We start from the raw sequence: 25,957 nt of genomic DNA on the forward strand, positions 1-25,957 counted from the left end.
ACACTCCTTAAACCATACCTCTTTGACCAAGCTTTTTGGTCATCTGCCCTAATTTCTCCATGTTTGTTTCGGTGTCAATTTTTTTTTGTCTTATAACACACCTATAAAAGCGCCTTGGGACGGTTTACTACTTTAAAGGCAATATATAACTACAAGTTGTTGTTGTCCACCTTTGTAGCATAGTGACTGCGGCCCACATGTAATTTTGACATTGGTCCCCAAAGGCAAATTTGACTTGCTTCTCTTCTACTTGCAGTTAAATAATGAAAATGATTGTGTTATTTAAAGCTAAATAAATGGAGCTCTTTGTATCAAGCTTCAAAGAGAAAATACAAGGTCATTTCATGGTCCTACAGACTCAGGAAGAGTGAATTGGAAAATTGGGGCTACCTCTCCAACCTATACCTCCTGAGCCCACAAATGCTAGCTGACATCGTAAATGGTTCCCTTTTACCAGGTACGGTCTCCCTCCCTTTCAAAATCATTGTCGTCAGCCCCTCCTCAAAAATACTACCCTCGACCCCTATGTCATTGCAAACTACCTCCAACTTTGCTTTCTTCTCAAGTCCTTGAACGTGTCATCTCACATCGTTTCAGTCTTTCATAGAATGGTTACAGCATGGAAGAAGGCCATTCGGCCCGTCAAGGCTGTGCCGGCTCTCTGCAAGAGCATCTCAGCTAGTCCCACTCTCCCGCCCTTTCCCCGTAGCCCTGCAAATGTTTTTCTTTCAGGTACTTATCCAACTCCCCTTTGAAAGCAGTGATTGAGTCTGCCTCCACCACCCTTTGAGGCAGTGCATTCCAGGACCTAACCACTCGCTGTGTAAAAAGGCTTTTTCTTGTGTCGCCTTTGGTTCTTTTGCCAATGTCTTAAATCTGTGCCCTCTGATTCTCGACCCTTCTGCCAATGCAAACAATTTCTCTCTATCTACTCTTTCCAGATCCCTCATGATTTTGAACACCTCTATCAAATCTCTTCACAATCTTCTCTGCTCTAAGGAGAACAACCCCAGTCTATCCACATAACTGAAGTCTCTCATCTCTGGAATCATTCTCATAAATCTCTTCTGCACCCTCTATAGGCCTTCACATCCTTCCTAAAGTGTGGTACCCAGAATTGGACACAATACTCCAGTTGAGGCTGAACCAGTGTTTTATACAGATGATTCATAATTTCCACGGTTTTGTACTCGATACCTCTATTCATGAAGCCCACGATCCCGTAAGCTTTTTTAACTGCTTTCTCAACCTGCCCTGCCACTTTCAATGATTTGTGTACATATATCCATAGGTGTCTTTGTTCATGCACCCCTTTTAGGATTGTACCCTTTAGTTTACATTTCCTCTCTTCATTCTATCAAAATGCATTACTTCATGCTTTTCTGCATTAAATTTTATCTGTCACGTGTGAGCCCATTCCACCAACCTGTCTATGTATCATTATCCTCCTCACTGATCACTATACTTTCAAGTTTTGTGCCACCTGCAAATTTTGAAACTGCCCTGTACACCCATATCCAAGTCATTAATGTATATCAACAAAAGCAGTGGTCCTAGAATCGACCCCTGGGGAACACCACTGTATATCTTCCTCCAGTCTGAAAAACAACTGTTCACCACTATACACTCTTTCAAGTCACTTAGTCAGTTTTGTATCCATGTTGGCCACTCCCTTTTATTCCATGGGCTTCAGCTTTGCTGGCAAACCTACTATATGGCACTTTACCAAATGCCTTCTGGAAGTCCGTGTTCACCACATCAACCGCATTGTCCATATCAACCCTCTCTGTTACCTCATCAAAAAACTCGGATCAAGTTGGTTAAACACAATTTGCCTTTAACAAATCCATGCTGGCTTTCCTTAATTAATCCACACTTGTCCAAGTGACTGTTAATTTTATCTCTGATTATTGTTTCTAAAAGTTTCCCCACTACCGAGGTTTAAACTGACCGGCCTATAGTTGCTGGGTTTATCTTTACACCGTTTTTTGAATAAGGGTGTAACATTTGCAATTCTCCAGTCCTCTGGCACCACCCCCATTTCTAAGGAGGATTGGAAGATTATGGCCAGTACCTCTGCGATTTTTTTTTTTTTTTTTTTTTCCTTCACTTCCCTCAGCATCCAAGGATGCATGCCATCCAGTTATGGTGACTTATCTATTTTAAGTACAGCCAGCCTTTCTAGTACCTCATTTTTATCAATTCTTATCCCATCCAGTATTTTCTCTACCTCTTCCTTTGCTATGTCTATGGCAGCATCTTCCTTGGTGAAGACAGGTGCAAAGTACTCATTTAGTATTTCAGCCATACACTCTGTCTCCATGCGTAGGTCTCCTTGGTCCCTAATCGGCCACACTCCTCCTCTTACTACATATTTACTAGTTATATACTATAGAAGAATTCTGGATTACCTTTTATATTATCTGCCATTCTATGCTTACATACTCTCTTTGCCCCTCTTATTTTCTTTTTCACTTCTCTGAACTTTCTATATTTAGTCTGATTCTCAGATGTATTCCCGACCTGACATCTGTCACATATGCTCTTTTACTGCTTCACTTACTCCCTATCTCTTTCGGCATCCAGGGAGCTCTGAATCTCATTCTAGTTACTCTACCTTTCCCCCTAGTGGGGATGTACCTCGACTGTACCCGAACTATTTCCTCTTTAAAGGCAGCCCATTGTTCCACTACAATTTTGTCTGCCAATCTGTGAATCCAGTTTACCTGGACCAGATCCGTTCTCACCCCACCGAAATTTGCCTTCCTCCATGTCTTTACCGCAACTACATGTTTGAATATCTCCAGTGGGGTTTCTGCACCTGCCACAGCACTGAAACAGCCCTAAGTCACAGAAGACATCCAACATGATTGGTTCCACTCTCAGTTATGTGATCGTCGCCAGAGCATCTCCAGCAATAGCTTCTCTTCCTGCCGACTCACTGTTAGTTCTGGAGGCCCCCAATGATCTATGCTTATCCCCGTCCTCTTCCTCATCTTCTACACGGTCATTGCCGACACCCAACTCTACCTCTCCACCATCTTTCCCAATCCATCCAGTGCCACTGCGTTGTCAGCTTGCTTGTTTGATATCTAGTTATGGATCAGCCGCAATGTGCTCTAGTTAAACATTGGGAAAACTAAAGCCATTGTCTTCGAGGCCCACCAGAAACTCCGCACCCTCGTTACCGATTCCCCCCACCTTCTGACAGCCACTGTTCTATTTGACCCCAAGCCAGGTTTCCAACCCCAAATCCTCTCCTCCACAAAGACTGCCTACTTTCACCTCCATAACATCGCTTGTCTCCATAGACGATCTGCTGCCGAAACCCTCATCCATGCCTTTGTCACCAAGGCTTGGCTATTTCAATGCTGTCCTGGCTTGCCTCCCATTCTCCATCCTCCATAAGCTTCAGCTCATCTAAAACTCTGCTGCCTATATCCTAACCCGCACCAAGTCCCATTCACCAATCAGCCCTGTACTGCATTGGCTCACAACATCTCCAATTTAAAGTTCTCATCTTCATGTTCAAATCCCTTCATGGCTTCACCCCTCCCTATCTCTGCAACCTCCTGCAGCCCTACAATCCTCTTGAACTCTGCGTTCCTCCAACTCCAGCCTCTTGTGCACCTCAAAATCTTTTCGACCCACCATTGGTGACTGTGACTTCAGCAGTCTAAGGCCTAAACTCTGAAACTCCCTCCCTAAACCTCTTTATCTCTCTCTCCTCCTTTAACATCCTCTTTAAAACATATCTCTGACCAAGCTTTTGCTCACCCTCTCACTTCTTTGGTTCAGTCAACTTTTGTCTGATTCCATTTCTGTGAAGCGTCTTGGTATGTTTTTCTACACTAAAGACGCTATATAAATGCAAGTCGCGTTTGTTCTTGCAAGCGTGCTCTTCACTGGGGTGCAGGATTTTGTAATCCCCTGATGTGTCAAGCACAGGGGTTCAAATTAAATTTTCAAACTGGTCATCTCATTAAAAACCTGAGATTTTTTATTTAGCTTTTTTTAATTTACTCTCGAGTGTAATCACAAATATGTGACTACAGTAAAATCTTTCTCTATCAAATGTAAAATGTTGATTATTTCTCAAATTCGAGGATTTATTTCCGATCGTTACCTTTTTTTGTAGATATTTCATTATTTTTCTTAGCTTGTCTGACTGAGAGTGTAGGTAGTGAACCTGACCCAGGCTGCTGCATGTTCCACCCTCCAGGAGATATGGGAGAGCCCTGAGATTGGAAAGACACCCATCTTGTATTGAAGTATCTGGCCTGTGTCCACCAACACTGCACAAATTCATGGCTGAAGTCAGAAATATATTGTGGGAAAATTAATGTTGTGATGCTCTGTAGATTTTCTAGCTTTGTAAGATCCCTGCAATTTCATTTTTTCTTTTTGGGTTGGTTGGCCTACATACAAAAAGCCTAGTATTTGAGCTGCAAGTTTTTATATTGAATTTTTATGCTGACAATTTTGGGATTGTTGGCACAGGAAAATGGAAAAGAGGTAGATTTTCTGCTTTGGGTGCAATCAGCGATCCAGGTGCAAATTAGGCCCAAAATTGCACTAGTTTTGAGAAGTATTTTTCCTCAGGATTCCGCTCTCGCTGTTTGCATATCGTCGAACGTAAAACCTGCCATGAACCGATGCAATCAGGCAGCGTTTTAGAATGTAATTTTTTTAAAGATTTTTGCTTTTAAAATGTATTTTTTGATAAATTAAAGAGTGGTGCAGTTTGATTAATACAACTGTAAATGGGTTTATCACGAAAGTAAGCTTTTTAATCAGAGTGTCTAATCCACCAACAGTGATTAACCCGATTTTTAAATAACTCAGTGACTTTAAAAAAAAAATATGCGGAACCATTTATAAACATAAGAACATAAGAAATAGGAACAGGAGTAGGCCATTTGGCTCCTCGAGCCTGCTCCGTCATTTAATATGATCATGGCTGATCTGATCATGGACTCGGCTTCACTTCCTTGCCCACTCCCCATAACCCTTTATTCCTTTATTGCTCAAAAATATGTCTTTCCCCGCCTTAAATATATTCAATGACCCAGGCTCCACAGTGCTCTGGGGCAGAGAATTCCACAGATTTACAACCCTCAGAGAAGAAATTCTTCCTCCTCCTCATTTGAAAGTTATATTTGTGTACAGCAGTCAGTTTCTTAGTAATTAAAATAATAATAATTTTCAGAAGCTTTTAAAATGTGCCTCTTGTTGTCCTTGTGCCCAAAAGAACCAGCTTAATTTTTAGAGCCTCAAAGGCCTCCAAATGGATGCAATTAGTGTAAACTCGCTATGGCGATTAGTTTGATCTGGGGGATGTGGCCAGTTCTGTGGGTGGGGCTGGCTTCCAGTGCAATGATTTTTTAAACTAGTGCAAAAGATCGCAGTGACTCAATTTGCGTAGAACGTAATTTGCGCTTAAAATTCCGCGATCTTTTGCGCTAGATGCGGAAACTCCAGTGTCAGCATCATGCAGCTGCAATATGAAGCTCCCTCTACTATGCTGTAAAAATGTACATTCACCCCCAATCTCAAAAGAACATACCTAATTGCACAGTATAAATATTCCCATTTCAGCCACTCTTATGAATTATTTGGCTGAGCTTGCCCACTAAAAATTGGCCCAATAACAGTTCACGTAGGGCCTTCTCAGCCGGAAATATAAGATGCTTCCATCAGCCTGAGTTGGATTTGAATTCAGGTTCTAGATTCAAATTCTAATTCACTGAGCCATATAGTTTCAGAATGTATATTTCATCATTAATATTTCTTCGACAATTTCAAAATTCATGAATACAGCATTGCAGTTTTTCCTGTGCAGTCTAGAGAGATCAGTTGTTACTGGATTTAAAACGCATATAATCTAGGCTAACACCAGTGCTGCATTAACGGATATGCCGATTTTCAAATGAAATGTTAAACTGTTCAGGTGGATGTAAAAGATCCCATGGTACTATTTGAAGCAAATAAGACTTTTTGTTTAGTTTCCTGGTCCAAATTCTCCCCTCAGCCAGCAGATTTTGAGACATCCTGAGGCCATGATCGAACACTGTCAATGCAAGTTCGTTCTTGCATTTGACCTTGCTCTTGGTTTCTTTGTCTACTGCTATTTTGTGTTCTATTAAATGATTTGTTTTCTGCTCTTGTGCACAGAATGAGTCAGATGCAGCAAGAAAAGGAATTGACAGATAACATTTTAAAAGTGGTAAGTTTCCCATTTGTGCTACTTTTTGTTTTGAAAAGCTACTGTTGAGTCAATATTAACATTTTCTTAAAGCGTTTATTCTTTCTTGGAACAGTACTTCAATCAAAAACTATTTTTTGGTGAAGAAAATTTAATTTGTGGATAAAATAACACAGTTGTAGCTTTTTTGTGTTTTGAAGTATTCTTAGAGAATAGAAAAAAAGACATTTCAGTTCTCCCTCCTTTCTGTGATCTACATGCTTTTAAAACCCAAGGTTGACTTACCCAGCTAAACTACTTGATTTTTCTTCAGTGTTGCTCAATTCAATTTTGGACTGCATTATGGGGATTGGCCCTTTATCCTCTTGCAAAAGGTAGGAAATTCATTGCTTTTTCGATCGCCTAAATGGGTTGGAGAGGAATTTCCCAAATTGGCCTGGGTTTTTTAATCTTTGTTTTTGCTGCTTCCAGGAGGTTTTGTCAAATTATGTGTCCAGTGCTTTACAAAGGCCTATAGTTTCTTTATAGAATGAGTCTGGATGATTAAAGCTATCTCTGAGGGGGTGCCCTTTGTAAGATTTTTAAATCTCTGGCATTAAATTGACAGCAAGATCGATTCTTTTAAAACAATTTGGAATAAGTTTATTAAACGCGCACACATATACATCTAGCAGTCGTCAGCTATCCTACGGATCTACTTCGTTATAACAGATACAGTGATGTTACAATAGTGAGTTACAGATTTTTAAAAAGGTACACTTTACTTCCCTCTGGCAAAGCACACGGCCTGCTTCTTGGTCTGATCTTGTGTAGAAGAAGGTTTCCTGCTTTGCCGTGTGCAAAGAAGAAACAAGAGAGTGAGCAATTTTTTTGCTTGAGTTTTTATATCCCTTAAGTCCATTGTTTCTCAGTAAGCCCCAGGATTGGGTCTTAGTTCCAGGGCAGTTCCCTATTGGCTTCTCCTCATACATGTGTCTGTCTGGAGAACTGGTGCCATTCCTTGATTGGCTTTCCAGTTAACACCTTTTCTAGTTTGGTGAGTTTCAAAGCCATGCTTCCTTTGTTCCTTGGGCTCTGCCCAGCCAGAGAGCACATGGACTTGGGGAAGATATCCATTTTGTCTCCAAGCTTGTCTTTCCGTATAATCTCATTTATATATACACAGAATCAATTTTATCATTGCTAACAACTTTTATTCTTACAGATGCCCTTGTTGCGCCTTAGTTATAGTGCACAAGCATCATCTCCACTTCCCCCCCCTTCCTGGTGTAGTTACAGTGGGCCCAAGTTTCCCCAGGAGTTGCTCCTTTTTATTTGAGCAATTTGATTTTTCTGGACTATCTTTTTAGTTGCAATTCTGGCCATTTAATTTGCGCCAGTGTAAGTGAGTTAGTTGGGTTTTTTTTTCGTTTTTTTTTCAAAAGGAGGCGTTCCCAGCCATTTACCCCTGATTTTGGTGTTTGACCAGCAAATAGTTGCTCCAAACTAAAGTAGGCCAGCGAATGTTACCAGTTCTGTCCGCACAGAAAAACCTTACCTAGAGTTAAGGAATCGGCGCATGTAGCTACATTTAAAGCACCACCAAGCACCAAACAAAGCACAAAAAGTAATCAGCAATTAATTAACAAATAAAATAGAAGGAACCCTGCACCTAAAGCACCAAGACCAAAGTAATAAGCAATCAGTAAATAACAAATAAAAAAAAATAGAAGGAACCCTGCACCTGAAGCACCAAAATCAATTAGTAATTAACAAATAAAAAATAGAAGTCCTACCTTGAGGAATGCAGCGGGCCGCCGATGAGGGAGCCCATTCGGCCAGGGCTAGGGACGGCCTGCTTTGGGCCCCTCCCACACAGCCTGCAGCGCGCGTTTGCAGAAACGGCCTGCCAAGAGCTACTGCACATGCGCGCAGACTCTCGCGCGCATGTGCAGAGGTCCCGGCATTGTTTTCAGCACCGGGACCTGGCTCCGCCCCCAATCCATTGGGCCACGCTGCGCCACGACCTAGGAGAGGCTGGGGAGCGGCCAGAATACGGACATCTTTTTCTGGCGCACTTGGAGGCGGACAAAAGCGGCGCACCTCGGGTGAGGACTCCAGAAAAACAGATTAGGGAAACTCTAGTCCAATGTTTCAAAATATTAGTAGATCCCCGTGGTGTTGCTCATGGTGAGGCTGAAATATAATTGACAAAATGTGTACAAGATGGAAGGTCCTGACCAATCCTTGGCATTGGATTATTTGTATTTGTTGCTTCACTAACTAAATGAGAATGCTCTATTTTGGTGTGGGTAGATCACAAGATTCTACATAGCTTTGGTTTAAATAGTGGGACCAATCTGTTATAGTTTGGTTAGCACCGACCAGTCATGTTAGTTTGCTTACACCAACAACAACTTGTATTTATATAACTCCTTTTAACGTAGTGTAACGTCCCAAGACTCGTCACGAGTATTATAAGACAAAAAATTTGACACCAAGCCACATCAGAAATTAGGGCAGGTGACCAAAAGCTTTGTTGTTGAGGTAGGTTTTAAGGAGGAAAGAGAGGCGGAGATGTTTGGGCAAGGAATTCCAGAGCTTGGGCCTAGGCAACAGAAGATACGGCCACCAATGGTTGAGCAGTTATAATCAGGGATGCTCAAGAGGGCAGAATTTGAGGAGCACAGACGACATCTGTTAGGACACGGGCAGCCAAGTTTTGGATCACTTCTAGTTTATGTAGGGTAGAATGTGGGAGGCCAACCAGGAATGCATTGGAATAGTTAAGTCTAGAGGTAACAGAGGCATGGATGAGGGCTTCAGCAGCAGATGAGCCAAGACAAGTGCGGAGACGAGCGATGTTACGGAGGTGGAAATAACCGATCTTAGTTATGCTGTGGTCGAATGCTAATTTCAGGGTCAAATATGACACCAAGGTTATGAATAGTCTGGTTCAGCCTCAGACAGAAGTTGGGGAGAGGGATGGAGTCAGTGGCTAGGGAATGGAGTTTGTGGTGGGGGTCCGAAAATAACAGCTTTGGTCTTCCCGATATTCAATTGGAGAACATTTCTGCTCATTCAGAACTGGATGTCGGACAAGCAGTCTGACAATTTAGAGACCGTGGAGGGGTCAAGAGAAGTGGTAGTAAGGCTGAGCTGGGTGTCATCAGTGTACATGTGGAAACTGACGCTGTGTTTTCGGAGAATGTCACTAATGGGCAACATTTAGATGAGAAATAGGAGGGGGCCAAGAATAGATCCTTGGGGGACACCAGAGGTAACGATGTGGGGGCGGGAAGAGAAGCCGTTGCAGGTGATTATCTGGCTACGATTAGATAGATAAGAATCAAACCAGGCGAGTGCTGTCCCACCCAGCTGGACGCTGGTGAAGAGGCATTGCAGGAGGACGGAGTGGTCAACATGTCAAAGGCTGCAGACAAGCTAAGAAGGATGAGAAGGGATAGTTTGCCTTTGTCACAGTCACAAAGGATGTCATTCGTCACTTTGATCAGAGCCGTTTTGGTACTGTGGCAGGTGCGGAAACCGGATTGGAGGGATTCAAACATGGAATTGCGGGAAAGGTGGGCATGGATTTGGGAGGCAACAACACGTTCAAGGACTTTGGAGAGGAAAGGGAGCTTAGAGATGGGCGGTACTTTGCAAGGACGGAGAGGTCAAGGTTTGTTTTTTTTGAGGAGAGGAGTGATCACGGTAGATTTGAGGGAAAGGGGGACAGTACCTGAGGAGAGAAAACCGTTAACAATGTCGGATAACATGGGAGCCAGAAAAGGAAGTTGGGTGGTCAGCAGCTTGGTGGGAATAGGATCAAGGGAGCAGGAAGTGGGTCTCATGGACAAGATGAACTCGGAAAGTTCATGAGGGGAGATCGGAGAGAAACTGGAGAAGGATGTGAGGTCAGGGCTAGGGCAGGGGGGATCTTTAGAGGAAGTTTGGCCCGGTGGGTGAGGGGAAGGAAGGGAGGGAAGAGGCAGAGGCGGTTTACTGGAGAACATGTAACTTGCCAACTATATCCTCTATTGTCCTGGCTGGCAGAACATTCCACGCCATTGGGCCACCTAATACGAACTAAACAACTAATCCTGACTTTTTAAAATTATAAGTGTATCGAAACAAAAACGTTTTAGCCAAGATTACAATACAGGGCAATCATTATCTTTGGAGTTTACAAAAACTAAGTTGACTGTTTGAAAATAATGTTTTAGCTTCTCTCAGCTCTGCCTGTGGAGTTCTATCGACCTCTGTCCTACGTAAAGAAAGAAAAAAAGAATGCATTTACATAAAGCCTTTTATGCCCTCAGGGCATCCCAAAGTGCTTTACAACCAACAATGTATATTTTTGAACTATAGTCACTGGTGTAATGTAGGAAATGTGGCAGCCATTTTGTACATTGTCCCACAAATAGCAATAAAATAAATGACCAGATCATCTGTTTTAGGTGTTGGTTGAGGGATAAATATTTGCCAAGAGAATTCCTCTCTTCGAATAGTGCCATAGGAATTTTAATGTCCACCTGAGAGGGCAGATGGTTTAACTTGGTTTAACATCTAATCCGAAAGAAAGCACCTTCGACCGTGCAGCAATCCCTCAGTACTGCACTTAAATGCCAGCCTAAATTATGTGCTCAAGTCTCTGGAGTGGGACTTGAACCAACAACCTTTTGACTCCGAGACGAGAGAGCTACCACTAAGCCAAGACTGACACCTTGTGTACCATCATCATAAACAGAAAACCGAAGAACACAAGAAGGTCTCTGGGTTATAAGGATATATTTCATTGGAACATTGTATCATCCATTAGCTTGATTACAATGGTGTCTTGCCCCGTGACGGTAGCACCAATTCTAAACCACAATTTAAAATGGATCTCAATATAGTTAGTAATTACGGGAGCAAAGGGCTGTATGCATCTAGTGGTTAGTTCACCAATTTTGGGACATCCATCCCAGCTGACATTATGGGAACACCAATCTAAATAATACTCTTGTCTGAGGCTGACCTCAGAATAAGTATTTAAAATATCCATTTTCTTTAAAATGGCATTTAACTTGACTGATTGATCAAAGTCTTTCTGGGCTCTGATAGAGACCAACTGTTTCCAAGCAACCATCATTTCTTCAATGAGATGCCTTGGGAGTCCATCTTCTGATTCCACAGCCAACATGATTTGTTTACAGTAAACTAGGAAAATCAGGTCTATACAGATTGATCCACTATAAGCAACTTGCATTATGTTCAAATAATTAAAAACACATGGGTAACAGTATCTAATTTTCTAACCAATAGCTAAAGGAACAAGCTGGAGACTCCATTCTTGTTTTGGAGGGAGCACTTCAGTTGACCACAGTCCTACATGTTCACACCATGAAGACCCTGGACCAGATAGTAGCAGAATCTTGCCTGGCGAATGGAGAGACAGAGAGTGCAGCAGCTGGATTACTAATCAGTATGGATGAAATGCATTGCCAGGTAAAACTCTGCAAACATGCCATATTTCCTGTGGTACTTGGTGAAAGTGGGGGTAGCAGAAACTGCAACACTACATTGTGCCGCAGAAGCTCAAGTTTGCTATAGTTTATGAACCATTTGCCTGTATTATGGCTAAAGTAAAAAAAAAAACTAAGAGTTTATGTTGAAAAAAAGCAAATGGTTGATGGGCAGGAATTCAGTATTGATCATGGTTTCTTGTACAATTTTATTTCTACGTAAGTAATCCCTGCATTTCGACCACTTAAACTCAAATTGTTCTTCGCTCTCAGCTTCCCCAGGTCATTTCTTGCATAGAGGCTGTGCCCATACGTTCATTACTTTTGTTTAAAAAGTGGGGGCTACATTTGAATAAATACAATAATAAGGATTTAAAAAAAGAGAATTTCCTGTTAAACAAATTAGTTCTGGCTTAAACTCGCAGTATTAGCGGTAATCATTCTGCAGCGTCAACATCATCCTGCGTTGAGAACGCAAAATGACTTAACAGTTATTTGCATTGGGAGCAGCTGTTGAACGAAATAAAGTTTTAATGGAGTATTTAATGGATCAATCTTATTCTGCAAATGTTGATTCCAGCCATCCAACCAACGACTGCAGCAAGACAATTCAGTACACAATTTTCTGGCCCATCCCAGGCTTACTCCGTAACCCTTCCTTGTGAAGTGGTGTTCTCCATCTGCCACCTTCCAACCCAACCCTCCTCTCAATGGATTTCAGAAAATCACAACCTTAGCCTCTGCCACCTCCTCATCTCCTAGTATCTCTAGATGTGACACCACCACATCCTTTAGCCTGTCTACCCCAAGCCTAAGCAACCTCTTCAGCACTCTCTTGCCCCAAATAACAACCTCCACAAACTGCTTCAAAACTCCCCTTCGCCTCCAGTTCCACAATTGTAAAATGCATAACTGTCCACATGAAAGCTAAAGCAAAGCACTCATTTAGTATCTCTGCCATTTCCCTTGCACCCCACCAGACGCTCATTACCATATCTGGGGCTCCACACAATTACACTCCAGTGACCATGTGCCCATAGATGGCCTTTCCATTGCCCACCATGTCTTCTGTCAGCCCCCTCTCACTCTTTCTCTGTCCTTGTATCTCCCTTCTTGTACCCTCCCACATTCTGCACATGTTACAAAGTATTTGCATCACAGAAACAGGCCATTGACTCAACAGGTCCATGCTCGTGTTTATGCTCCACATGAGCCTCCTTCCACCTTTCTTCATCTAATCCCATCAACACAACCTTCTACTCATTTCTACTTGATGTGCTTATCTAGCTTCCCCTTAAATGCATCTGTGCTATTCACCTCAACTACTCCTTGTCGTAGCAAGTTCCACATTCTAACTACTCTCTGGGTAAATAAGTTTTTCCTGAATTCCCTATTGGATTTATTAGTGATTATCTTGTATTAAGGCCCCAAGTTCTGGTCTCGCCTGCAAGTGGAAACATCTTCTCTACGTCTACCCTATCAAACCCTTTTATAGTCTTAAAGACCGCTATTAGGTCACCCCTCAGTCTTTTTTCTAGAGAAAAGAGCCCCAGCCTATTCAATCTTTCCTGATAGATATAACCACTCAGTTTTGGTATCATTCTAGGAAATCTTTTTTGCTCCTTCTGCAGTGCCTGCCTCTCTCTTTATAATATGGAGACCAGAACTGTTCACCAAGGTACTGTACAAATTTACCATAACTTCTGTTTTTCAATTCTATTCGTTTAGAAATAAACCCCACTGGTTTTTTTATGGCCTTATTAACCTGCGTCACTACTTTTAGTGATTTGTGTATCTGAACTCCCAGATCCCTCTGTTCCTCTGTCCCATTTAGACACTTGTTTTTCGAGGAGTATGTACCCTCCTTATTCCTCCTACCATCATCATCATCATCATCATCATCATCATCATCATCATAGGCAATCCCTCGAAACCAGGATGACTTGCTTCCACGCCAAAAAGTTCACAGGTGTTTTAATGAAGGACCTAATATTCCAGGTCCAAAACTAAATCTTGAAAGGTGGAAGATGCCTGTGCATGGATTTTTTTTAACGTGTGGTGGCTGTTGCACACCAGCCACCATACGGGCTTGACAGAGTTAGGTCTTGGTTCAGTGGCAAGAATTAACCAAGACGACTGGAGACCAGCTCTGCTGCACGGACCTAGTGCGCACACATATTGCAGTGTGGGCTGGCTTGTGCTGCCCCTGGGCCCTTGCCTCTTCTGGGCCTCGAACTCACGTCTCTGCTGGGCCCCGATCATGTCGCTCCATGATCACTCGCCCCTCCTGTGCCCCAACCTCACCAGTGCTGTTGTACCTGCCCACACTCCAATCAGCGACCTAGATATTGGTGACGTCCAATCTAGTCAGCCACAAACATCAATGTGATAATGACCATATAGTGATATACACTGATGGATAAACTGCACAGGAGTGGCACATCTGATGAAGTGCTGAATGGTAACACCGTGGTTACTTATGCAATAATCTCTCATGGTAATGGGGGGAAAATGTCGGAGGTTTCCCTCGGACGAAAGCCTCCGACCTGAAATTTTTTTACAAAAATAACTGGTGGTCCGGCTCTGTGGCTAACTAAGGAAATAAGGGATGGTATCAAATTGAAAACAATGGCATACAAAGTGGCCAAGATGATTTTCTTCTTAGGCGGTCCCTTGTATCGAGGATGACTTGCTTCCACGCCAAAAAGGGATGAGCTCACAGATGTTTCAATGAAAGATCTAATATTCCAAGTCCAGAACTACATGTTGAAGGGTGGAAGATGTCTGTGCGTGGATTTTTTTTAACGTGGGGTGGCCGTTGCACACCAGCCACCACATGGACTTGACAGAGCTAAATCTTGGTCCAGTGGCAAGGATTGACCAAGACGACTGGAGACCCGCTCTGCTGCACGGACCGAGTGTGGAACACTAATACAGGCGTTATACATTTTCAATTCCTCTTACAATAAATTTTGCAATGTACATTCACTCTCGTGGCTGGAAGCAGCACATCTCCACGGTTATAATAAAGTATTATATTACACACATATGCCAAAGATGTTTGGAGATTTATAAATTACCTACAAATAACATAAGTTAGCAGAAAATACATTTTAATACACATGGGTATATTTTTTTTAAAATCAGATTATTGTACCAAGAGCTTAGCGTGGGTTGCTAGACTCGGCATTGAATGCAAAATAAAAATAGTTCTGCAAAAAATAAATAAAAAAGACTGTGATGGTGAACCAGCAGGAAAGATAAAATGTCGTTTCATTCCCTCAATCTCGTGTGGGTTGGGTGGGAGAAGGGAGGGAAGAGGATGAGAAGAGCATTGGAGAGGGTGACTACACAGAACCACTATTGCGTTTCTTCTGATAGCTGGTGGAAGACTGATATTGGCAGTGGTTCTACTGTATGCTAGAGATGGTGCACCTTTTCAAAAATTCAATACCTTGCCCCACAAAATTATACAAAATACAGGACATTTAACAACTAGATAAAAACCTATTTCCCAAAGTGAAATAAAAGAATTTACATTTTTGAGCACTGACATTTCTGTGCTGCAAATTTAAATTTTTGTATAACAAATAGAAGAATTTAAAAAATGTTATGCATGGCGATCTTCTGAAATTAAGCCAATACCTACCCATATTCTATTAATAATAGAACTGTGGAATTCCAACAGTTAACATAAGAACATAAGCGGAGCTGATCGAGTGTGGTCAGTGCTTCAATGCTGGGGATGTTAGCCTGGCTGAGGACGCTGCCATGATCGTATTGAATGGCGGAGAAGGCTCGAGGGGCCGTTTGGCCTACTCCTGCTCCTATTTCTTACATTCCTCCTACCAAAATGTACTTCCTCACACTTGTCTATATTGTCCTGGCCCTCTTTCTCATGATCTTCACTGCAAAAAAGGTGTCATCGGGGAAAAAAAGAAAAAAAATCAAAGCTAAAGGCACTATAAATGCGTGGAGCATTCGCAACAAAATAGATGAATTAATAGCGCAGATAGAAATTAATAGCTTTGATCTAATACCCATTACGGTGACGTGGTTGCAAAGTGACTAAGCTTGGGAAGTAAATATTCCAGGATACTTAACTTTTAGAAGAGACCTCCTGACTCCCCAAAGCCTTTCCACCATCTACAAGGGACGTCAGGAATGTGATGGAATACTCTCCACTTGCCTGGAAGAGTGCAGCTCCAACAACACTCAAGAAGCTCGACACCATCCATGACAAAGCAGCATGCTTGATTGGCACCCCATCCATCACCTTCAACATTCATTCCCTCCACCACCAGTGCACTGTGACTGCAGTGTGTACCATCTATAAGATGCACTGCAGCAACTCACCACAGCTTTTTTGGCAGCACCTCCCAAACCCACGACCTCTACCACCTAGAAGGACAAGGGCAGCAGGTGCATGGGAGCACCATCACCTGCATGTTCTCCTCCAAGTTGCATACCATCCTTACTTGGAAATATAACGCTGGGTCAGAATCCTGGAACTCCTTCCAGCAGCACTATGGGAGTACCTTCACCAGAAGGATTGCAGCAGTTCAAGATGGCGGCTCACCACCTCCTTCTCGAGGGCAATTAGGGATGGGCAATAACAGCGACTCCCACATCCCGGATCTAATTTTTTATTTAACGATAGGCAAAATGGAAAAAGGCGAGGGGCAGCCTTGATAATAAAGGATGGGATAAAGACAGTAGAGAGAAAGAATCTTTAGCTCGGAAAATCAAGAAATAGAATCGGTTTGGGTGTAGCTATGAAACAGCAAGGTGGGAGTTTATAGGGCTCCCCAAACAGTAGTTGTAATGTAGGACGTTGTATAAATCAGGAAATTAGAGGCACATGTAACCAGGATAATGGGGGACTTTAATCAACATATAGACTGGGTAAACCAAATTTGCAGTAATAGTGTGGAAGAAGAGTTCATGGAATGTATACAAGATAGTTTTTTAGATCAGTATGCTGAGGAACCAATTACGGAATAGGCTATTTTAGATCTAGTATTGTGCAATGAGAAAGGGTTAATTAATAACCTTGTAGTAAAGGAGCCTTTAGGGAACAGTGAGCAAAGAACATGGCAAATGAAATACAACGTGGGGGAGTGTGAAGTGATTGGGGCCGAAATTCATGATTCGTATAAGCCCGTTACCGCCGTTTTGCGGCGGTCATACGGTGGAATCGAGTGTCTGCCGCGTTGCAGTCCATTGGCCGCCCCGACCCAAATTCAGCTTGTGGATTTTTCGGCCTATCCCCACTTCCGCCCCGCTGCTGCCAACCGCCACAAACGTGTCATCAAAGTGTGCACCGCGCTATCCTGCACCTCCATTGCAATCCATCCCAAATTTACTTTTAAAAAATCCATGAGTCGCTGCACGGTGCCCCGACAGCCTTTTCTGTTGGTACACCTTGTTCTGTCTGTGTGTCGCTCGGCGGCCCTTCAAGGGGAGGGCCCACTGCCGTGGCCCCCATGTTTTTATTTTTGCCGGCCTGCGCTCGGTTGGGGCACCAACAGGCAGCCTGGCATCCCCTCTTCGGTGTGAGGCGCTGGCCTGGTCGAAACACTCCCTTTTGGCCCAGTCGACCGATGTTGCGGAATGTCTAATGCTCACCCCTTTAAGTGAATGGGAGAGCGTGGTGATGCGCACACGTCATGACGTCATCTCCGCTCCGCCGCTGAGTGACAGTGGCAGAGACTTGGTCCCGCCCCAACTTCCGCCCCTCACCAGGACTTGCTGCCGCACTTCTGCCCCCACTATGACCGACTTCTGGTCCAACGTGCAAAAAAGTTTAACGTGGAGAAAATCGCTTGGAAGGCCACCTCTTCACACCCGGCAGTAAAAAAAGATTAAAAAATCGTGGCTGCGCCAGCTTTCTGGCATACCTGAATTTCGGCCCCATCCACTTTGGTAGTGAAAACAAAAAAGCAATATTTTTTGAATGGTGAAAGACTGAGAAACGTTTGCATTCAAAGGGACCTGGTACATGAATCACAGAAAGTTAACATGTAGGTACAGCCAGCAAATGGTATGTTAGCTTTTCTTACAAAGGGATTAGAGTTTAAAAATAAAGAAGTTGTACTACAATTATATAGGGCATTGGTGAGGCCACACCTGTAGCACTGTGTGCGGTTCTGGTCTCCTTACCTAAAGAAAGACATACTTGCCTTAGAGGGAGTGCAACAAAGGTTCACTAGACTGATTCCAGGAATGAGGGGATTGCCCTATGAGGGGAGATTGAGTAGACTATATTCCCTAGAGTTTAGAAGAATGAGATGTGATCTAATTGAAACATACAAAATTCTGACACAGCATAACAGGATTAATGCTGAGAAAATGTTTCCCCTAGCTGGGGAATCTAGAACACGGGGTCACAGATGCAGAATAAGGCGTCAGCCATTTAGGTCTGAGATGAGAAGAAATTTCTTCACTCAAAGGTTTGTGAATCGGAATTCTCTACCCCAGAATGCTCAGTCGTTGAGTATATTCAAGACAGAGGTCGCTAAATCTTTTGGAATTAAGGGATATGGGGATAGTGTAGGAAGGTGGAAGATCAGCCATGATCTTGCTGAACATGATCTTGCTGAATGGCGGAGCAGGCTCAAAGGGCCAAATGGCCTACTCCAGCTGCTATTTCTTCTGTTCATGTACATTATAATCTATTAATTGGAAAAGGCTTAGTATAATGGCTTCTTGTAAAATTTGTATCTTGGCCCAAGTCTGATTAATTCAGAGATTATTTTTAAATGCAAATGTAATTTACCCATGTGATTCCAGAACTGTGTTTGAAAATGCTAATACTAATATTTCAGTAACTTGGAAACGTGTATATTTTCCTATGAATAGTAATGCAGAGTGTTTAATTTGCCACCAATTAATTTGATTGTAGGTTTGTTACGATTTGGGCACTGTATTCTTCAGTCAAGGCTCTTCAAACCCAGCTGTCTATGAAAAAGCAAAGGAACATTTATTCAAGACCAGTGAACTGCTCTCAAAGGTACTTTGCAAAATACCTTACTGGCAAGTATGATTGTATGGCTGTTAGTCGCTGTGCAGTAAGTTATTCGTGGCTATGAGCCATGACTCAGGATATCGGCAGGCTATTTGACTCTGAAGCCCATCAAAGCTAAGTCTTGACCGTATTCTCTTCTGACATCCACAAGTACATTTCCATTGGGGCAGGAACCATTAGCTGAGATCAGCTCATGCAGTACGGACTGGGAATTGAACCTGGGACCTTCATGGTTTATATTTCTGTCTTAACCAACTGAAATATTAAAAGACAATACTAGCACCTTTTTAGCTGCATTCTCTTGGTTTTTGATGGAGGGCACTGTTGATTGTAGGATCTTGGACTGTCAAGTAGGAAACCCAAGTGAAAACCTGATGACCTCTAGGTCCTAAGAGATGAGTATGTTGGTTTCTGTTGGGACATCTGCACAGATAGAGTAGAAAGCGAAAGTAATCAACTAGGGAGCAGCACTGATTTTGCTTGTGGGTGCAATTTGTGAATTAGACCTCCATAGGAGAGCAGCATAGGTTGAGGGAGAAATGCTATTGGGGGAAGCTTTGGAGGTTGAATTAAATCAAAAAAAATAATTGCTACCTACAGAATTGTGTGTTTTTTAAAAAATAAATACTGTTTTGTTTGCTTTTGTCTTGGCTCAATTTTTTTTTTTAAACATTGTATAGATTGGACCTGAGCCTGTTCACTGTCGAATTGACCAGAGGAGATTAGATGGTTACTGCCAGGCTTGTGCAGTGCTAGCACCCCCATCTGATATAAATGAACTACAGCTGACAACATACGGCCGGGTTCACCATTGTATTAAATCCAGTAACTATCAGGTATAGTAATTTATACAGTAAATGTTAATTAAAGCATTTCACACTCCACTGCAATATGACATTTTCCTTTATATAATAGCACACTATAACTGAAATAACATGCTTCTCCAATACTGCTGTAAAATTAATGCATTCATGTGCTTTAATGCTCTTTGTGGCACCTTGTATGAAACTGATAATGATAGTGGCAGTCATTTACATAAAGGGGAAAATTATGGATTTGCCATGATCAGTTTTATTTTTGTAGAGATCCTGGGAAGTAAATGATAGCCCAGTTCCTTGACTAACTCGTGAAGCATCTTTTTGGGGGGCTGAGGTAACCCTTTGGATTTCATATTGCTTCCACACACTCGGGTTTTCAAGATGGCAGCCAGCCAGCCACTTCTAAAGAACTTTTATAGCCAAATAGGGAGTGCGTTGAAGTACGTGCTTATTTTTTTTAAATGCAAGGCAAAAAAATATTTAATTTCTACAACAAAATCATCCCACTGATTGATAAATGGGATGTGGTGTAAAATCTAGATTTCTCCATTCATGAGGCATTATGAAGATTGATTTTACTGTTTAATCACTTGTCAATTATTGGGTTTAATTGTGATATTGGGTGTTGAGTTGTTCCACATTGTTCATTGCTTATGCTATTTGTGTTATTTTTGGAGTATTCGGTTACTCAAATTTATCTCTGCTGTTATTGGGGATTAAGTTGAATGAGAAGATGGGTTGTTTCCCAACTTCAGTGTACCCATTTCCATACTGTTCAGTAATGAGTGGGTGGTAGCACTGGTTCTCCGCACTCACTAAGCGACACTACCTGCCACTAAAATTTCATGGCATACTATTTTTTATGTTGGGTTTTTTGTTTACTCACATCACCTCCACTAGCAATCCACTGAATTTTGTACTCATCCGATGAGAGATGTTAGTGTTGAGAATTGGAACACTTGCCCATTTTGAATCTCCAGTTTTTGCGTCAAGCTCTCATGGTTACTTGCAAAGTAAAGCTTTGCTCTGCCCCAGCAATGTGCCCCAACTCATTATCAGAGAAACATCTCCCACTACAGCATTCTGACATTTTTCTATTTTGAATGTCAGCCATCCTATGGTTTGTCTGCATGGGACTACCAAATAGTGTCAAATTAGGGCAGTTTTGTTCTGATGGCTCCTGCATATTTCATACATCGGACTTTTATGCGCTATGAGCTATTTGTTGGTTTCACTAATTTATATTTTTTCATTTTTCTTTCTCCTTGCATATGAGAGAATCATAGAAATTTACAGCACGGAAGGAGGCCATTTCGGCCCATCGTGTCCGCACTGGCCAACAAAGAGCTATCAAGCCTAATCCCACTTTCCAGCTCTTTATCCGTAGCCCTGTAGGTTATAGTACTTCAAGTGCATACCTAAGTACTTTTTAAATGTGGTGAGGGTTTATACCTTTACCACCCTTTCAGGCAGAGAGCTCCAGACTCCCACCACTCTCTGGATGAAGAAATTTCCCCTCAAATCCCCTCTAATCCTTCTCCCAATTACTTTAAATCTATGCCCCCTGGTTGTTGACCCCTCTGCTAAGGGAAAAAGGTACGTCCTATCCACTCTATCTAGGCCTCTCATAATTTTATACACTTCAATAAGGCTTCCCCTCAGCCTCCTCTGTTCCAAAGAAATCAAACACAGCCTATCCAATTTTTCCTCATTGCCAGGATTCTCCAGTCCAGGCAACATCCTCGTAAATCTCTTTTGTGCCCTCTCTAGTGCAATCACATCCTTCCTGTAATGTGGTCACCAGAACTGCAAGCAGTACTCTAGCTTATGGCCTAACGAGTGTTTTATATAGTTCAAGCATGACCTCCCTGCTCTTGTATTCTATGCCTTGGCTAATAAAGGTAAGTATGCCTTTATTACGACCCTATTTTAAAAAAGGAGGCAGACAAAAAGCAGGAAACTGTGGACCAATTAGCCTAACAACTGTGGTTGGGAAAATGTTGGAGTCCATTATTAAAGAAGCAGTCGCAGGACATTTGGAAAAGCATAATTTGGTCAGGCAAAGTCAGCATGGATTTATGGAGGGGAAGTCACATTTGACAAATTTGCTGGAATTCTTTGAGGATGTAACGAAGAGGGTGGGTAAAGGGGAACCAGTGGATGTGGTGTATTTGGACTTCCAGAAGGCATTTGACAAGGTGCCACACAAAAGGTTACTGCACAAGATAAAAGTTTATGGGATTGGGGGTAATATATTAGCATGGATAGAGGATTGGCTAATGAACAGAAAACAGAGTTGGTATAAATAGTTCATTTTCGGGTTGGCAATCAGTAACTAGTGGGGTGCCGCCGAGATCAGTGCTGGGACCCCAACTATTTACAATCTATATTAACGACTTGGAAAAAGGGACTGAGTGTAACATAGCTATATTTGCTGACGCTACAAAGATGGGAGGAAAAGCAATGTGTGAGGAAGACACAAAAAATCTGCAAAAGGACATAGACAGGCTAAGTGAGTGGGCAAAAATTTATACCTTTACCACCCTTTCAGGCAGAGAGCTCCAGACTCCCACCACCCTCTGGATGTTGGAAAGTGTGAGGTCATGCACTTTGGCAGAAAAAAAATCAAAGAGCAAGTTATTATTTAAATGGAGAAAGGTCCCACTACAGCGGGACCTGCGGGTACTTGTGCATGAAACACAAAAGGATAGTATGCAGGTACAGCAAGCGATCAGGAAGGCCAATGATATCTTAGCCTTTATTGCAAAGGGGATGGAGTATAAAAGCAGGGAAGTCTTGCTACAGTTATATAAGATATTGGTGAGGCCACACCTGGAAAACTGCGTGCAGTTTTGGTTTCCATATTTACGAAAGGATATACTTGCTTTGGAGGCAGTTCAGAGAAGGTTCACGAGGTTGATTCCGGGTATGAGAGGGTTGACTTATGAGGAAAGGTTGAGTAGGTTGGGCCTTTACTCATTGGAATTCAGAAGAATGAGAGGTGATCTTATCGAAATGTATAAGATTATGAGGGGGCTTGACAAGGTGGATGCAGAGAGGATGTTTCCACTGATGGGGGAGACAAGAACTAGAGGGCATGATCTTAGAATAAAGGGCCGCCAATTTAAAACAGAGATGAGGAGAAATTTATTCTCTGTGGAACTCGCTGCCTCAGAGAGCTGTGGAAGCTGGGACATTGAATAAATTTAAGACAGAAATAGACAGTTTCTTAAACGATAAGGGTATGAGGGGTTATGGGGAACGGGCAGGGAAGTGGAGCTGAGTCCATGATCAGATCAGCCATGATCGTATTAAATGGCGGAGCAGGCTCGATGGGCCGTATGGCCTACTCCTGTTCCTATTTCTTATATATGCGCAGAACACACCCGGGTCGTTGTCGGCAGCAATGTCACCAGTTGACCTCCCGCGGTTCGAAAAATTCTCTGCTCCAGCACCTTTCAGGTCCCAGGGGTGCCGTACTGGAGAGGTACAACCAGTATACTGTATTTGCTGCTCACGATACGGTCTCTTCTACATTGGGGAGACCAATCTCTGACTGGGTGACCTCTTTGCAGAACATCTCCATTCAGTCCGTAAGCATGATCCCGATTTTCCGGTCGCCTGCCACTTTAATTCTCCGCTCCGCTCCCACTCTGATCTCTCTGTCCTCTGCCTCTTACACTGTTCCAATGAAGATCAACGTAAGCTCGAGGAACAGCACCTCATCTTTTGTTTAGTCACTTTACAGCCTTCTGGACTCAACATCCAGTTCAACAATTTCAGGCTGTAGCCTCTGTCCCTATTTAAAACATTTTTTAAATCCTGTTTTTTCTCTCTTTCCCATGGCAGCTGTTGATGATTTTTCCATTTATGCCCTATCTAGATTCATCTTTTGTTTCTTAACTTGTTCCATTACCATCTCCTTCTGCCTTGCACCATTTCTTCTGCCTTCCACCCTATCACAGACTTTCCCATTTGTTCTTTCCACCCCTCCCCCCTTTCCCTGCCCGTAACACTTGCTTAAAAACCTGTTTCATCTCTAACTTTTTCCAGTTCTGACGAAAGGTCATCGGCCTGAAACGTTAACTCTTTTCTCTCTCCACAGATGCTGCCTGACCTGCTAAGTATTTCCAGCATTTTGTTTTTATTTCAAAATGAACACTGGTGTGACCCCCGACCTTGAGATTGGTTTGTCACCATACTTGCCATATATAATATGACCAGTTCACACACTGTGTAACACTAATATTTTTATCCATGTATTTTATATATATATATATATATATATATATGTAATATTCCAGTATTAACTCAGTGACTGGCACCAATCAGCAGGGCTAATTTTTAAGGAATAATGTTTGGAATTGTGGAATTCGATCACAGAATCCCATATGTTAAAATTGGACTTTTGATTATTCAGTGACTGTCATTTCGCAAAAAAAGCGGAACTTTATTTTTTCAGTAACTGTTAATCAATCCTCCTGCTTGTAATTTATTTTTCTTTCACATTCCTAAATTAAGACCCATTAAACAGTGTGGGGAGAATACAATTTGCTTTGTGCCTTATACAGATGAAATGTACTGAACAGTGGTACATGCTAAATCATTCTTTTCCAACTTTTGCAGGGATTGATTGAGATTTTTCTTGATGACAACATAACCTTTAGTTTGTTGTCCCACTTCAGACAGTCTGTCCTGAGAGAGCTTTATGAAATGGATCAAAATGGGTAAGAATGTTTGCAACGTCATTTGTGTGGTCAGTAGTTGGAAAGGTTACTGATGTTGAGTTGTACAGGAGCAATCATTATTTGTGGTGAGGGAGAAGACAGGGGAGCGAAAGAGTCAACTTTTATGCTTATCGACGTAAAGGGCATTAGTGCTGGGTAATAGAATGCTTTTTTGCTTCCAGTATTAGTATCAACTGTTCAGATAAGCTGTAGTACAGACCAGAAGTAGAGCAAAGCTCCTACTTGCTAAGTGTTCTTCAACTCCCAACTCACAAGAACAGTCTCACTGACACCTGCATGAATTTTCCATTTCGCATATACCTTGTGTCCCATCTCAAAAAGGCTATCAATTTAGGCTGAATATTGATGATAAGTACTGAGTTATCAGCAGGTTCTTTTTGGTGGGGTCCCAGGTGTATTGAGGGGATGATTTGAGATTATCAAAACTCATGTATTGCGTGGGGGGGGGGGGCGGGGGGAGGTGCAGGATTCTCATCCTGTTAATCAGGATTGATTTGAGCCCAATTTCTCCATGTGAAAGAGCAGTGTTCTTGCATTCAGCATCACCTATTCTCCTAATGTTATTTTGTCTCTTTTTTTAAGATTGTGCTCACTATCATTACCTGATTCATGTGGCCAGCAGAGCACTTGTGCTAGCCAATTGGTAACAGGTGCATAAGAAGTTGATTTGCATTTTGATTCATTTTTAATATTTAAAATTCTGTTTTTTCTCTCTCCCCTCCCTGAGGAATTGTCTCCTCTGTGTTGAACATGTTTCCCAAATACCCAAATAAGACCAGGAACTTGCAATGTGCAAATCTCAGGTGCGAACTCGCATCCGACACTACTCTGTGACACCAAGTGTTGGTACACTAGACTGCAACCAATTCTCATGGTCTGGTCCATGGTAACTATGCAATATCAATGAGAATTTTATTTTGCTGAATATTGCAAATCAAGGTTTTATGTTATCTAAATTCCCTTAAAAACCTCAACCCACCCTTTTTTGGAGTTAGAATTACCCTCTATGTTTCCTAAGGCCCTTTTTTTTTTAAACACGTTTTCCATCTTGCTTTGCTAGCTTCTAATATTAAACATTTACCATACTGAGCAGCATATTTACCTCCTGTCAGCTGTGGCTCTGTTGGTAGCATACTCGTCTCTGAGTCAGAAGGTTGTGGGTTCAAGTCCCACTCCACGAACTTGAACACGCAATCCTAGGTTCTCAGTGCAGTGCTGAGGGAGTGCTGCATTACCGGAGGTGCCGTCTTTTGGATGAGCTGTTAAACCTAGTCTGCCCCCTCAGGTGGATGCAAAAGATCCCATGGCACTATTTTGAAGAAGAGCAGAAGAGTTATCCCTGGTGTCCTTGCCAATATTTATCCCTCAATCAACATAACAAAAACAGAATATCTGGTTATTATCACATGTCTGCCGCGTTTACCACATTACAACAGTGACTACACTCCAAAAGTATTTCATTTCAAGGCGCTAAATAAATGTAAGTCTTTCTATATTTAAAAACAATCACATCTGATGAAAAATGTTGCTGTTTCAATTGAGATTTTTTTAATCCAATTTCAAGAATTAGTGGTAGTATTGTTCCCATCAAAAGTAATATATAAAGGAGTATTATATTTTTTCAGAACTGTTATTTCCTGATTTAAACCCCCCCCCCACCCCATCTTCCTGTT

General features: G+C 42.2%; 1 protein-coding gene across 5 annotated transcripts in view; it reads left to right on the plus strand.

Annotated features, from left to right (window-relative positions):
* Nucleotides 1-25,957, plus strand: part of ints8 (integrator complex subunit 8) — a 166,891-nt gene that overhangs the window by 77,194 nt on the left and 63,740 nt on the right. For all 5 annotated transcript variants that reach the window (XM_070894311.1, XM_070894333.1, XM_070894326.1 and 2 more), the window contains 5 exons: nt 6,175-6,226; nt 11,492-11,674; nt 18,596-18,703; nt 19,399-19,554; nt 24,163-24,263. In XM_070894311.1, the coding sequence (XP_070750412.1) occupies nt 6,175-6,226; nt 11,492-11,674; nt 18,596-18,703; nt 19,399-19,554; nt 24,163-24,263 (600 nt within the window). The remainder of the gene's footprint in view (nt 1-6,174; nt 6,227-11,491; nt 11,675-18,595; nt 18,704-19,398; nt 19,555-24,162; nt 24,264-25,957) is intronic.

This window comes from Pristiophorus japonicus, chromosome 1, assembly GCF_044704955.1.
Source record: "Pristiophorus japonicus isolate sPriJap1 chromosome 1, sPriJap1.hap1, whole genome shotgun sequence".
Classification (NCBI taxonomy): Eukaryota; Metazoa; Chordata; class Chondrichthyes; family Pristiophoridae; genus Pristiophorus; species Pristiophorus japonicus.